This window comes from Phoca vitulina, unplaced genomic scaffold (assembly GCF_004348235.1).
Source record: "Phoca vitulina isolate PV1807 unplaced genomic scaffold, GSC_HSeal_1.0 scaffold9, whole genome shotgun sequence".
NCBI classification, from domain to species: Eukaryota; Metazoa; Chordata; class Mammalia; order Carnivora; family Phocidae; genus Phoca; species Phoca vitulina.
In genome coordinates, this window is record NW_022589712.1 from 34,018,437 (window position 1) to 34,033,026 (window position 14,590).

General features: G+C 38.0%; 1 protein-coding gene across 1 annotated transcript in view; it reads right to left on the reverse strand.

Annotated features, from left to right (window-relative positions):
- The window catches only part of LAMA2 (laminin subunit alpha 2), a 613,526-nt gene that overhangs the window by 187,484 nt on the left and 411,452 nt on the right, over window positions 1-14,590 (reverse strand). The window contains exons 23-29 of the mRNA XM_032407892.1: window positions 13,884-14,120; window positions 12,514-12,657; window positions 11,649-11,828; window positions 11,352-11,540; window positions 11,138-11,271; window positions 7,495-7,612; window positions 5-139 (exon numbers count right to left, since the gene is read on the reverse strand). Of these exons, the coding sequence (XP_032263783.1) occupies window positions 5-139; window positions 7,495-7,612; window positions 11,138-11,271; window positions 11,352-11,540; window positions 11,649-11,828; window positions 12,514-12,657; window positions 13,884-14,120 (1,137 nt within the window). The remainder of the gene's footprint in view (window positions 1-4; window positions 140-7,494; window positions 7,613-11,137; window positions 11,272-11,351; window positions 11,541-11,648; window positions 11,829-12,513; window positions 12,658-13,883; window positions 14,121-14,590) is intronic.

Genomic DNA, 14,590 nt, shown 5'->3' on the forward strand with positions numbered 1-14,590 from the left:
ATACCTGGCACTTGGAGGTTTCAGGGTCACACAGGCTGCTGTGTCCATTACACTGACATGGAACACAGGTGCCCAGAGTTGGTCTAGGAGTGTGGCTACCCGGCTCAGACCGCAGTCGATAAAATCCTGGCATGCATGTCTAAAAGAAAAGGAAAGCAATTAGGACAGTCAAGTTATAAACCTTGGTTTAGCAATACTTGGGTTCCTCAGGGGTGAAAAAGGACTTCTTTCCCCCTACCTGCATTAAAGGTAATATCACTTATAAACACGAGGGCCAGTTTTGATTCCAAATGTGTATTTCTGTGTGGTCCTTAACGTATACAGGAAGCATCCAAGACCTCGGACCTTAGCAAAGGAGGTCTGTCATTTGCATATACCACTCAATCTGAAAAAGCTTCAAATAATCTCTTAATCTTTTTCTTGAGAAAGAGGTTTGTTTTTAAATAAAATTGTCATTTGGACTAAAGAGAGAATTCCAATGTCCTTGACAACCTAAAGTCTGCTTCTGCTATGCTTGATGGATAACTAGCTAATGTCCAATGAGACTCAGAGAAATATTAAATAAATAGAAAAGTGTCGCAGTTGCATTTTTTATATCGATATAATTTAAAGACGATAAAAGCAAGAAATTCAAAATTCTCATGTCTTGGGAATATTATACCACCAATAAAATTTCTCTTTCCCTGATCTATTTTTTTCATTTTGCAATAAAAAATCTGAGAGCAAACAGAAAACTTCCAGGAAAGCTGACATATGCAGAATCAAGACTTCCATCTTCATTTGGGTTTATTATGCAAATGTATCAAAGAAACATCTCTGGCTTTTGAGAAGGAAGCCCATAGCCCCGGAGGGAATGAGAAAGGTCTTGGGTTCCAGGCTCAGTCCTCTTGGTATGCAAAGCTACCACATTTATCAGACATTGTTTGATTTATGAGTGAGAGATAAGAGTTAGTTCTTCAGATCCCAATGAAGATTATAAAGGGATCGTTTTACCACCTTAGCTATGTAGGATTTTTTTCCACAGGATACCTTGTTGCTGTTGATGAAAGAATGATTGCCGAATAAGCAGGAAAAATACATATGCGTTAAGAACTTCCCAGTGGGGGCACCTGGGTGGCTCAGATGGTTAAGCATCTGCCTTCGGCTTGGGTCATGATCCCAGGGTCCTGGGATCGAGCCCCATATTGGGCTCCTGGCTCCGCAGAGTGCCTGCTTCTCCCTCTCCCTCTGCCTCTCCCCCTGCTCATGCTCTCTCTTTGTATCTCTGTGTCTCAAGTGAATGAATAAAATCTTTAAATAAAAAAAATTAAAAAAAAAAAAAGAACTTCCCAATGCCTCTGAGTTCTTTTGGTTCTGGACTAGGTCATCCAGAGTGGTATATACAAAAAGGTTCCTTGGAGAAAGAAAAAGATCAATAGTCAACACTCCCTCACTTATTTTGATTTGGATACTGCAAAAGCACCTCAATTAAGCATTCAATTAAGAGTCTCTCTGCTTTTATCATAGCCTGTAAGATATTTTAATGAGATTAAATAATGTCCCAGCTTTGAGCAAGCTGATAAAGAAAATCGGGAATAGTATTCAAAATATTTTGAGTCTCATTTGTCTTATAGTGGACTTAATCATATATTTTAATAAGTTTATTCATATTATTTAAAATCAAGGTTCATATCGCTATTGTTACCAAATAAGGCCTAGAAATTATGGCTGAGGAATTGATTTAAGAAACTGAAGAAACCATTCAAAGTGTATTTAAAAATATTTCACAGTATGAGTTGCTCCAGTTCTTTAGTATGCTGATTATAGAATAAAACTGGATTTTCTTTACATGGATTTCATCCTTGGATACCTATATAATTATTGTTATTTTACTGGTGTATTTGCTTGGGGTGTGTGTGTGTGTGTGTGTGTGTGTGTGTGTGTAGGTGTGTGTGTGTGTCTCTATGTGTCTGTGTCTGTGTGTGTGAATGTGAAAATCACACAAATAGACAGTTTTTCTAGCTCCATTTTATACCTTAAACAGAAGTTCAAGACAAGTCTCAGAGGAAGAATAAAGTTCAGAAACAGGACTTTTCATTGAGGAATTACATGATATTCAGTGTTATATACTGAAACCTGAAGGTGAGCGGGGCAGGTGAAGTTTACTGTAACACACACCCAATTACCCATATAACTATGACTCTTCCCGGGAAAGAGAGCAGGACAAAGCCGAAAAGCCCCTGTAATGGGAGTCTGAGCCTGAGCTCCCACTGGAGCTCTGCGTTGAAACTTCTAGGTCTATCTTTGTGGTTCCCAACCCTGGCTGCACATAGAATCATCTGAGGGGTTTTATATACTGATGCCTGGTTCCACCTCCAGAAATTCTTTTTTTTTTAACTTTTAAATTTTTAAAAAAATATTTTATTTATTTAGTTGAGGGAGAGAGAGAGCGGGGAGGGGCAGAGGGAGAGGGAGAGAGAATCTCAAGCAGACTCCCCAACCAGCGAGGAGCCTCATGTGGGGCTCGATCTCACGACCCTGAGATCATGACCTGAGCTGAAGCCAAAAGTTGGATGCTCAACCGACTGAGCCACCCAGGCACCCCCACCTCTAGAAATTCTTATTTAATTGGTGGAGATTAGGGCCAGGATTGGTTTTAAAACTCCTAGATGGGTCTAAGAAGCAGCCAGAATTGAGAATCACTGGCATGCTCCTCACTCTCTGCTGGTAATGTGTGCCTTTTAAAGGGCATACAGACTCCAATACTGTGATGCAAATGAATATGGAAGCCTTGATCTTACAAGTTAGTTTTTTCTAAGGGATACAGGCAAGTTGCGTGGCATCATTGAGATGTGGTTTCCCCACCCCACAAATGAGCAGGTGTATTAACTCAGATGATTTCTGAATCTTCTTTTAGTTCTAACACTCTAGATTAAATTTTATGTCCTGCTAGATCAAATTTCTAAGAGTTAGCAAAGCAAGAGACAATGCAAGAGTTAGAACCTTAAAACACTCTTTAAAGGAACTGGATGTATTCATTTCATCTTAATCCCCTCCTTTCTTGGATCCTTTTTGTATTTATTCTTTCCACTTTTTGGTATTTTTGTAAGTTTTTCAATATCAGATGTTCTCAGTGAACTGGGGCAACATTTATGAGAATGATTATGCTTGAGTTGGAATAAAAAGAGGAAAGATAATAACTATTTTTTCAAGTCCTGTCTACAATCCTTTCTGAAACAAAATGGAGAATTTAAAAAAAGCAAATAAACACTGTCCCTTTTTTTTAACTCAAACTTTTCCAAAGTTCTCTTTCCTTGTGCTAAAGTTATTCATAGCACAATTGTCTTCTGCAGTCCTTCTATCTTTATTTTCATAATATGGCATCTCATCAAAATGTTCGAATCTCAAAATGTTTGAATTGCATAAAAATGTGGGAGGATGGAGACAAAGAGAATAGAGAACCCACAGCTCCAGGTGCAGAGTTACACAACATTTCCCACCTCTCTCCTCAGACTTTAACAAGAACACTTGTGCTTGTTGCCAATGGAAACCCTATCTTATACCTTCACGCGGGTTTTGCAACCAGGCAATCCTCAGTTTCATTCTTGTTCACCTCTCACTAATATAATTTCACGCAGGTGTTGAACACTGAGGGCTGCAGTTTCCTCACCTGGAACATAAGGATCTTGTAGAACATCAGAATTGAGTATGTAAGTGCATCCAGGTTTTTTGAAACAGACTTAATTGGGCTCAAATTGCAGTTTTGCTGTTTTCTAGCTGTGTGGTCGTGGGCAGGTTTTGTAACCTGCCTGGGCTTCCATTTCCTCATCCATAACTTGGGGGTCATAATACATACTCAGTGTTGGTGTAGGTATATTAGGAAATGTTGTGCAGGATACAGTAGGCATTCAGTAAACGGTAAGTTGTTTTTTTCTTTTATAAGGTTGTTGTGAGGATTAAAGAAGATGATGTATGTTTAGTGCTTTACATATATCAACATAGATGCCTCTATTCCAGATAATTTTTAAATATAGTCATTGAAGACAGACTAAAAATAGAAACAACAGTAATTGTTCTACATTGCATTGGGTAACAGAATATGCATGTCTGCCTACTTACCCATACCATGTGCCTCAATATTTTTGTGCACAGGAAAAGAGTCTTTGGATCTTCCACATATAACAAAAGTGGTAAAGAGTATCCCAAGAGATGTGTGTATGGAAGAAGAAAAGTCTATTTTCACGATTTTGTCTTTTGAGTTTTATGAGTTGATAATAGGTATACATTTTGGGGAGATGTAAAAAATTATTTTTAGTAGCCAAAAGTAACAGCTTTTGAATGGTGACCCAGTAGACAGCAGCCATTCAACTGTGAGCCCCCTATTATAACATGAGGGTGAGGAGACAGAGGCTGAACTGCGCAACATACGATCTAGAAATCATCTGCAACTGTTTGATCACCATGATCTTATTGCAGAGAACCATATACTCAGTGCTGACTATTTCCATTTCTACATACAACCTAACCTGAGTTTAGGTCAGTTTAGGTCAGTCAGGCAATCATGTGAACTCAGACAATGGTGAGAAACTCAATGGCTCCCACACCAACAAATGTGGTAAGGAAAATGAGTCCTCTATTTGACTTCTAAAGGTAATCTCATCTTTACACGAAATCATAGATTGTAATAAGTGGGCATTTCTAGAGCTAACATTCTCAATGAATAGGGCCGAAGCATTATAAGATGAGAGGTAACAAGCAAAGGCTAAGTGTCTTCACAATTCGCTATATTTTCAGCACTTAATTCTGTTTATTTGCAACCACATTTTGGGTAAAAACAGGAAATGAAGAGCTTGTAAATGCAAATGTCTCTAGAATACCATACATTTGGCAAAAATATTGTAAAGGAATTGCTTTGTGTATTCATGACCCAAAGCATATGTTAGTGGAATGGGAGGTATTATTTCAAAACTGTCCTTAGCTCTTGCTTTGATGATTAGATTTTATGCTTGGGCAATTACACTTTAGAATCAAGATGAATTATAAATAAGATGTATAATGGATTAGAGGCAATGGGATGTGGAGAGCACCTCAGGCACCTTATTATGAGAGGTAGGCCTTTATCCGCATAATCTCAACACTAGGATATTACTGTAATTATTGTCTGTAAATAGGAGCTTAAGTGAAATTCACAGGACATGGACGAAGCCACCAAAGCAGATGCTGGTTTGTATGTGTTCCTAGTTTTCTTAATCTTCTTCATTTATCAGTTTCTTTATTTGTGCTAATATATATTTTCACATAATGACGGAAAATTACTAAGATTAATGGAAAAGCATGTTTTAGAATATGTTATTTAAAAAGCCTACCAATCACAGCAAAAAGAGCTTTTAACATTCAAAATCCGGAATGGAAGGTAGACCGCATTAAAATAATTTGCTCCTCTACTCACATTTTTATTTGTAAGTGAACAGTATTCTTTTAAATACATGCAGAAAAAAATATAGCTGTGGTAGCTTTCTCTTTAAGACGGCGAAAGGTCAATCTTGACTACTTATGCAATACCTTTTATAGCAAAATAATATTGCAGAGCCAGAGAATTTTAGAACTTCAAAACCCAACCTGTTATTTTATAGATTGGATAAGTATATAGCAACTAAGGCCTATAACAACTAAAGAACTGACCAAGGTCACACAGTAAACCCACAGTATAGCCAAACGCTTCTTGGGATAAAATTCTACTTGTGTAGAAAAATCTCAGGTTCTTTCTGTCCTCCGTCTTTAAGTCTTGTATGCTCATTGGAAAGGTAGCATGTTTTATATGCACCACATTCACTGTCTCATTGTTCACATCTACACTGTGTGCATCTGTGTATTTTGGTTGGTTGTGCATATAAGTGCAATAAATACACCTACTAGTATGTGTACAAGTGCATATATGTATAGGTAGGAGTTATGACTTCACAATGAGGTGGGTTATTTGACTATTTATTAGACCAAAATAGACACATTCATATGAATATTGCCTTTCAGAGCAGCCACAAAGTTATAAAATTATTCCAAGTGTGTTTTACAGATACTTGCATTTATTCTTATGAACTTGTTCTCTGAACAGCATGGAATTTATATAATGGTAACTAAGTTGAATAGCATTTCAGATTAATAGGGCTTTCACACATATTTTCATTTAAATCAATCCTCATGATGATTCTACAGGTAAAAATCCTAAGGGCCAGCAACAGAGTGAATGCCCTGCCCGAGTGGTGGAGCTAGGGAGGAATCACTGAAACCAAACTCCTTTTCTTTTCATCATAGCATGCTACATTTCAAGATATTTATATTCATTATTTTTAAGTTACTTTAGTTTTGAGCTGGTGCCACCATCTGCCTTACGAGCCATACTTACCAAAACTCCTCAAATCCTATTTACAAAAGATGCATACTGTTTTCTGTAAAGAAATCAATGCATGGATATATAACTAATTATTCCATAATAACACTACTAACATCAACCAACGTTGACTACTGCCAGGCACTGTAATAGTGCTTTAGGGTCATAGGTCGTTTCATCTTCATATGATTCATCAGCTGTAGGTAGGAGAGGTATTAAGAATATCTAACCAGCTATGTGGTGGGCCCCAACCAATGTGCCTACCAGGAAGGCATCTACACTGCAGGACTGGAGCAGATCCTGGATGCCCCTCCTACACCTTTGGTTGTTGCACTGTGGGGAGGACTATGGTCTGCAGGAGAGAAGCAAGTATGGTGGCAGTAAGGGGCTTGGAGGTTTAGTAAATGGTGCAAGGTCTCAGTCCTGGTATATGGTGAAGTCGAGATTCAAACCAGTCCAGTTTCCCATCCATCCCACTTTCCCCCAGATTATACTCTTCCTATTGATATTTAATATTCACAAAAATTAAATAGACTTCCAGAGGATAAAGATCTAGAAAATATACCAGTTCTAAAGATAATCAAAGGAAAATCCCAGAGAGCAAGATAAGCAATTTTTAAAAATATAATGACTGGTGATAGTGGCATTGTGGGAAAAATATACGTCCTTCTGGGAAGGTTATGTTGAAGGAAAGAGTCTGCTATTCAGTGCCTACATTTTGTCATGTTCCATACAAAAACAATCTTTCAAAACCCAATATAATCCTATCTCATAATCATTGCAGCTTAAATGTCTTTAGCCATTCAGAAGAGGTGCCGAGAAAATAGCTCAGATATAATAAAGGTGCCTTATGAAAACATTCTTATTTCCTGACTGCTCCGTATTTTTACAAATCTTTTAATTTTCATCAAATATTTCCCTTCAGATGTGATTCCTACTTCTAGGTCACAATAACACCATCCTCATCTTACTGTGTTTCATGATGTGAGCGGAGGGTTAAAAACAAAAAATAGGTTAAGGATATGCATGAATAAGGAAAACTGATTGTAGCCAAGATAGTTCTGGAAGTATTTCCATTTGGCTGGTTAGGTGAGTTGAGCTTATGCAGGTTAGCGGTAGCCCCTTACCTCACAGGACAAACCAGAATAGCCTGGGGGACAATCACATCTTTCTATCGAGCGAGCTGGAGGAGTCACGGCTGTTAGGTGCCCTTGCTCGGCTACCTCCATCGAGATCTCAGAAATCCTGCAAACAGCGAGTACATTTAGATTATCACACCAGTAAATTAAGCTCACATAGCAAGCACCCAAGCCTACAAAAGGAGTCTTCTCGGGTCTTTGTCAATAACCTCAAGCTGCTGTTTTCAAGCTGCCTAAATTCCAGGGACTCATGTGCCACATCATAGTCCTGCATCTTTGCTTCCTCAAAGGCTGAGATTACACATTAGCAAAATATTCACATAAATCATAAGGAGTTTAGTAAATTAGATGTCTGATGTCCTGTTGAGAAGTTATTATAAAGATCTTTTTCCCCACATTTTAAAATGTGAGTGGCTTCAGGTAGACATGGCCAATTAATTAGACATTTATATTCCTTCCAATAGACAAACCAAGGTCATTCCCCATTAGAATATCTCCCGTAGTCACTAGTGAAATTGCTTTTAATTTATAACTAGCCCGATTTCTTCCTTTTGCGTCTCTGAATGTCCTTTCAAGAACTTTAGAAAACTGTCTAGAAAATGATTGAACATAATCCAGTAATATTGATCTTACTGGAGAAAGGATAAAGAACCATTCAAATCAGTGATTCTGTTAATTTTATTAAATAAGCCCTTCAACTAACTTAACTCACCTTTCCTATTGGTAGAAAGGTCCTTAAAATTGAAAAAAAAATACATTCCTAGTGCAAATGTTGATACCTTTTACATTCATTTGAAATTATGCATTAAAAAATATATGCGGTCCATAAACTCAGACTATTTCATGACTGACTAACAGGTAACATGAAATGTTCTGCAAATAAACTTTTAAATGAGAAAATGAATAGTTTTGCTTCACTAAAAGTCACCTCCAATAGCTTAAGGAGCTTGAATCATAAACTTTATAACAAGCATAGGTAGGTTCTATTGACACTGAATTATGGATACGCACCCTGACTTCGCTAGAATGGAATCGGCCCGCGGAAGACCAGCCAGCCTTTATGAAACACATGTTCAATTAAAATTCAGATTTCACTCTTCCCTCCTTAGAGTACACAGAGCAGTTTGATCTATAAACAAACCACTCCCCTCCTGTAAGAAAGACTCTACCTTTATGTTCCCCTGGATTCTCTGTGGGAATGAGCAAGTCATCTGAGGTTTGTTCACGAGTCCCCTCTGTTGGCATTTGATGGTATTTTATAACATGAGGGCTTACTAGCATCATCTTCCTTTCTTTCCCACATGCATGCACACAACAGGCTAGTGAGTATTTAAAAAACCGAGTAAAACTTGAATTGTATGTCAACAACAGATATTTCTACAATGCACCTGGTTTTTCTCAGGAGCTGAAAGAGCAACTGTTTTGCTTGAATCAGGGATTTGGCCAAACTCAAGCTTCTATTTAAGTGAAGGCTGAAATGCAAAGTTGTTACATCCTTCAAATGAATGTAAGAGAAGAAAAAAAGGCAATGTCAGCATTGACATCATATACAAAGTCTCAAACTACATGTAAAACTCTCAAACTCTCTGCTTCTGAGACTGTTTTAAATTTGTAACTGCACAAAGATGCAGGATTATGTTCTATCTTTGAGGGAAGATTCAAATATATTTTTCACTGTTGTCACAATTCCACTGTATTAGAAAATTAAGTGCTGATCCATTGCTTTATTTATATTCTTATTGTTGACAGACAATGGCTTTAGTTTTTACTGAGTCTAGAACAAGTGATGTATTTATTTATTTATCCTTAAGCTTCACAAAATGATCTCTTAAACCAAAGAATTTTATTTAGGGAGGTCTGTGAATAATATGATAAAAGAAAGAGACTTACTGGGTTGGGGGGGGGGTGGCACCAGAAGAAAGGTGGTGTTTTACCCCATAAAAGGGAATCAGTGTGAGGGAAGCAAAGAAAGTATAATGAAAAATTCATGACAACATTGTTTCTATCAGTTCCACTAACACAATGTTCTGTGTGCTACCCAGCTCACTGCAGCATGGAAGAATTTGCAAAATAATTATTTCCACCCTCACAAAGTTACCTGCTGTCTTCCATGACATACGAACATGCCTTGGCTTCTGCCACCTGATTTCCACTTGATATTTTAAAATAATTAATGCTATTGCTGACAATATATTTTTTGGCACATGCCTTTATTTTTTAATTATTTCACATAAAATAATCTTAGAAGTGAGAAATATAAAAAGAACACCAAAGGAATACAGATTTGAAAATGAATTTTGATCCTTGATTTATTCTTTTACCCAAAGCCCCTACTTATGGTACAATCAGAAGAACAATATGGATCTTCTGGAACAAAGAAAAAAATCTTCTCCTATGTTTAGTATAGTTTAAATATCTGAAATGCAGAATTTATATATTCATTGGTTTGCCAATAAAAGCCTTCATAATTTTTTTGTTTTGTTTTGTTTTTCTAAACTGATCTACTAATTTATTACATAAGACTGTTTTCAAACATCTATTGATTCCATATTCTTACAGGAAATAACAGAGAAACTGACATGTCAGACAAATTGAGACTACCTGTACGAACTCAACTCACCTTTCTGCCTCCATGGTAGGAAACTTAGCTACATGTGAGCAATTCCTCATTTTATCTCATTGGATAAATTGTCCCTTCCACTCTAGAAAATGATCATGCGTGCTCATGTTGAAATCTCCTGGCTTCTCCATTATTTATTTTCTCTTTATCCTATCATTTGTAATGTATATCTTGCTACAAACTCCTTTCCCTCAGGGTTTGTAAACAAGTTTACTTCTCACTCAGATTAAACAATCATCCTTGGATCTTTGACACTATCTCATTCCTCTCTTTTACATTTATCTTCATGGAAAACAATAGTCTATGCCCATAATGTTAGGGCCACTGTGTCCCATTCACAGCTCAAAACTTTGAGATTTGCACCAGGATTCTACAAAAATTGGTATTATGAATGGGACCAGTGCGATCCTAAGTGTCAGTCTCAAAAGCCTCATTTTAATTGACCTCTTTGGGTTACATGAAAACACTATACTCCTTTGTAGCATTCTCATCTTTTGGCTTCCATGACTTACTGTTCTTCTCTATTTGGTGTGATTCCCAATCTTTTCACATCATGATGCACAGTGAAAGGGACAATATTGTAGGGCACACTGGGATGAACACTTGAGAATGCTCACGGTTGGAAAAGATGACACCAACTTGACCTGCCTGGCTCCCCTGAAGGTTGAAGGGGGTCACTTTCTCAGCAATCTTGTAATCTATTTATAGCACAACAGTTATCTATCTCTACCCTGCAGGGCTTTTTCTTCTGAATTTCTGACTGGCATCTAAAACTCACCAGGTCAAAGGTCAATTTGACCCCCCCCCCCCCTTAAACTTGCTTCTCATCCTATTTTTTTTTAGGGGGAAATGGTAGTATCTTCCACCAGGTGACTTGGAAGCCATCCTTGACTTGTCTTCTATCATCACACTCCCAAACCAAACACTTCTAAATCTTTCTTGTCGGTGTCTTACCGATCTTACCTATAGACTCTAAAATAAGAATTGAACTTTTATTCTATTACAGTTTACCTGCTTTGTCTCATGATATTTCCATAAGTTGCCTTGATAAGAATATAATGAATATCATATAGAATATCCAAGAAGTCTTCACGGGTCACTGTTCTACTGATTCGAGGATCATCACCATAATATTTCCATTCTTTCTGTTAATAGGAAAAGAAACCACTTTGATGAAACTAAATACAAAACCACTGGCGTCCTTGCACCAAACTGATAAGCTTACCTCCGTCATTTCGATTTCATGCCGTGTCAACTGGCCAATTAGAGGAGCAGCCATATGCCTGATGATAATTCTAGCATGCGTAGGGGTACCACCTCGAATGATAACTTGAGGATTATAGGTAGAGAAACCTGTCTCTTCCCGAGCCTCAAAATAGATTGCATACTTGAGTTTGCCGCCATAGGCCATCAACTGACAAAATAAAGTGAGGAGTGATGTGTCAGATAAAGCCCCAAATGGTGTGAGTCCAAAAACATATTTTACTTTGTTCTCATATGACTTTGAAGTTCTTGTCCTTACCTTCCTTCCTTCAAACTGTTCTGGAAGTTTCCAATAAAAAGGTTCCAGATGGAGTTCCTGTCTCACGAGGTCCATGTGTGCAACAATCTCTGGGTGTTGAAAAACGATGCCTTTGGTAGTGGTGTGCTGCAGGGCCTCGTCCACCAGGGGCAGAATGGTCTGCTCAGGCTTCAGAGTCGCCTGCGTGGGCACCAAAACACAGCAGGGCGCTCAGCTCCAATCTTTTGGGCACCCCTTTAAAACTAAGTTAGGGACTGCGTGTCTCTCTGCAGCCCCATTCTCATTCTGATGAGAAATAAAACTTGTGCATCGTGAGCCACCAGGGCAGGGGATGAGTCTTTCTGCCTTTTTGCACAGTGAAAACTACAACATCTGTGAAAATTGGTCTTTTACGCTAATAAAAAGTAGAACTTAAAAGTGGGAAGAGCTAGAGAAAAATGAAAGTAAGAATGAACACACTGCCACCCTAAAAGGCAGTGATTCTCTAAGGCTGGTTCGAGTGAACATGCAACAAGTCCTGGTTCTCGTGACTGCCTTAGCACCTGCCTGCATTCATGCTCTGGTGCCCTCACTCCCCAGAATGCAGCTGCTGCCCATCCCCCAAACATAATGCTTGGTTACAACGTCTCCCTTTCTCACTGGGCATCTATTTCCTTATCAACAATAAATGAGCTATTTTTAGGAGGGAAAATAAAAGGCATTTATCCCAACTGTCTAATGTCACACGGCCCCAGTTGTAAATGTGCACAGGGGAAAAGCTTACTTAAATGTTTCACCATTGCCTCCTCCCCCTCAGTGCCTGGCTGACGGACACCAGCAGGAACTGACATTACACCATGACATGGCTCAGCGGTTCCTTACTCACCCACGTACGGATCAGGCCTTTTGCTTCAGAGCACTGGGTAGTAGCCCCGAAACAATAGCAGTTGCTGCAGCCTAGTGGGTTCTTGGCATCAAGTCCAAACGTGCCCGGCCGGCACCTATCACAGTGGACACCTTCTACGTTCACCTGAAGGAAGAGGAGAGTTCCTCAGGGTCGATGATGAAGTTAGGAGAGAAATCAATTTGAGAATGAGTAATGCTTCTTCTTAATTAACCAAAAAGGAACACTGAGTATTAGACTCACATCTCAAATGGCATATGTAGTTAATTTCCTTGTTAGGATTTCAGAAGTCTAAAAAAGGCTTTATTTATACATAAATACATTGCAGAGGCTACTGTACATTGGTCTTAAAATCTAAGCAACACATTTCCTAATATCCGCTGTGAACAATATGAAAGAGTCATGAGAATTTCAAAAGCAAAACAGAAACATTGATTCCCAGACAGTGGTGTGATACAAAGTTGTAAAAAACAGGCAGGGTGTTAAAATAGAGGGCTTATAGAATTATCATTATGTAGCGTATATAAGCACATGGAATACATATTAAATACAGTGTGTAATCATAGTATGTAATAATGCAGCACTGGACTTTGTGTTTTGCCTGGGGACTTCAATGGCAAGGGCTGCCATTTTCTTAAATTCTGAAGACTATTTTAATAATCACTCCCAGGATTTCATTTTCCTATGTCCTCTGTCCCTCTTTGCATAGACTTTTTTCTTGAAAAGCTACCTCTGACACAGTCTTAACAGCATTTATCCTGGGATTGATTTTTCAGAAATATCTAAGGGGTGGGGGGGAATCCCTCTTATCTTTTTTAATTGGCTGTTTTTCTACATCATTTAACAATATTAAGGAGAGCTGAATTTTGCACATAGTCGCTGTTTGTTATGTCAGTGTTTATACATGATGAAATTTTACTGAACTTCCACAGCAACAAATATATTTTTCAGTGTACAGTGACTGTGGATTAATTTGAAGAGAAATGGTTTTTTAGAAGCCTTATTATCTAGCTGTGGTTTTCCTCTGATGATGTTTAAGAGAACTGTCATTTTTTTTCCTTCCCAAATTATTCCTGTTTAAGCAAAGCAAATATGTAAAGAGAAATTTAACTTTACCATTAAAAATATACCATCTCTATCAACTGGAAACAAAGTTGGATTTGGGTGGAAAACAAGTTCTTAAAGAGCAGTGCTTATCTGTATGCCAATGAACATATATGAATAAACATTGTGTCTGGCAATGAATTTTTGTCTATTTGTTTAATGTAGTGAAGCATGAATGAAGTTAAAAGTGAGCAACGGAAAGAGAACCCAGGGAAGGTTTTCGTTTAGTGTATTTCAGCAGCACACACCTTACAGGTGCACTGCCCAGTCTGATCAACACAGGAGCACTTTTCAGTCTCTGGGTCACAGGTCCTGTCGTCAGTCCCGGGCAGGAAGCACTCGCAGGGACTGCAGTGAGGGTAGTTCCAGTGACCTCGGTTGCACTCTGTACATTTGGCACCGGAGAATTTGGGGTGACAGCTGCATTGGCCCGTGTTTATATTACATTGGAAATCCAAGGATCCCACTGTGCTGCAGTTACAAGCCTATGGAGGAGATAAAAACAGCAACCATTAACACCATTTCATGGGAAATAGCTTAAAATTTTAATTCGAGTGTTTCTATGCTTCCATTAAACACATATTCATCATGTGTCTATTATATGCTTTGTACTGTGCTAGTTTAGTCGCTTGGGAAACATCAATGAACATAACATTAAAATTGCTTCCTGCATTTACTAAAATAGATGAGTGTCCAGAAACCATAATCCTATTGAATAAGAAAGAAAATGTGTGGGGTTTTTTTCTGTCTTTTTGTGGCAAGGAGGAGGTAGGTATGGGTTTTTCTCAACCACTTTTTGTTATGAAGATTGAAATTTAGACAGTCATTTTACCTTATCATCTCATTTTTACAGAATTTACAGAATTTACAGAAATTAAGCTGTAAAGAGACTTCTCTCACAATGTAACAGAGGGAGACAAGTATATATATATATATATATATATATATATATATA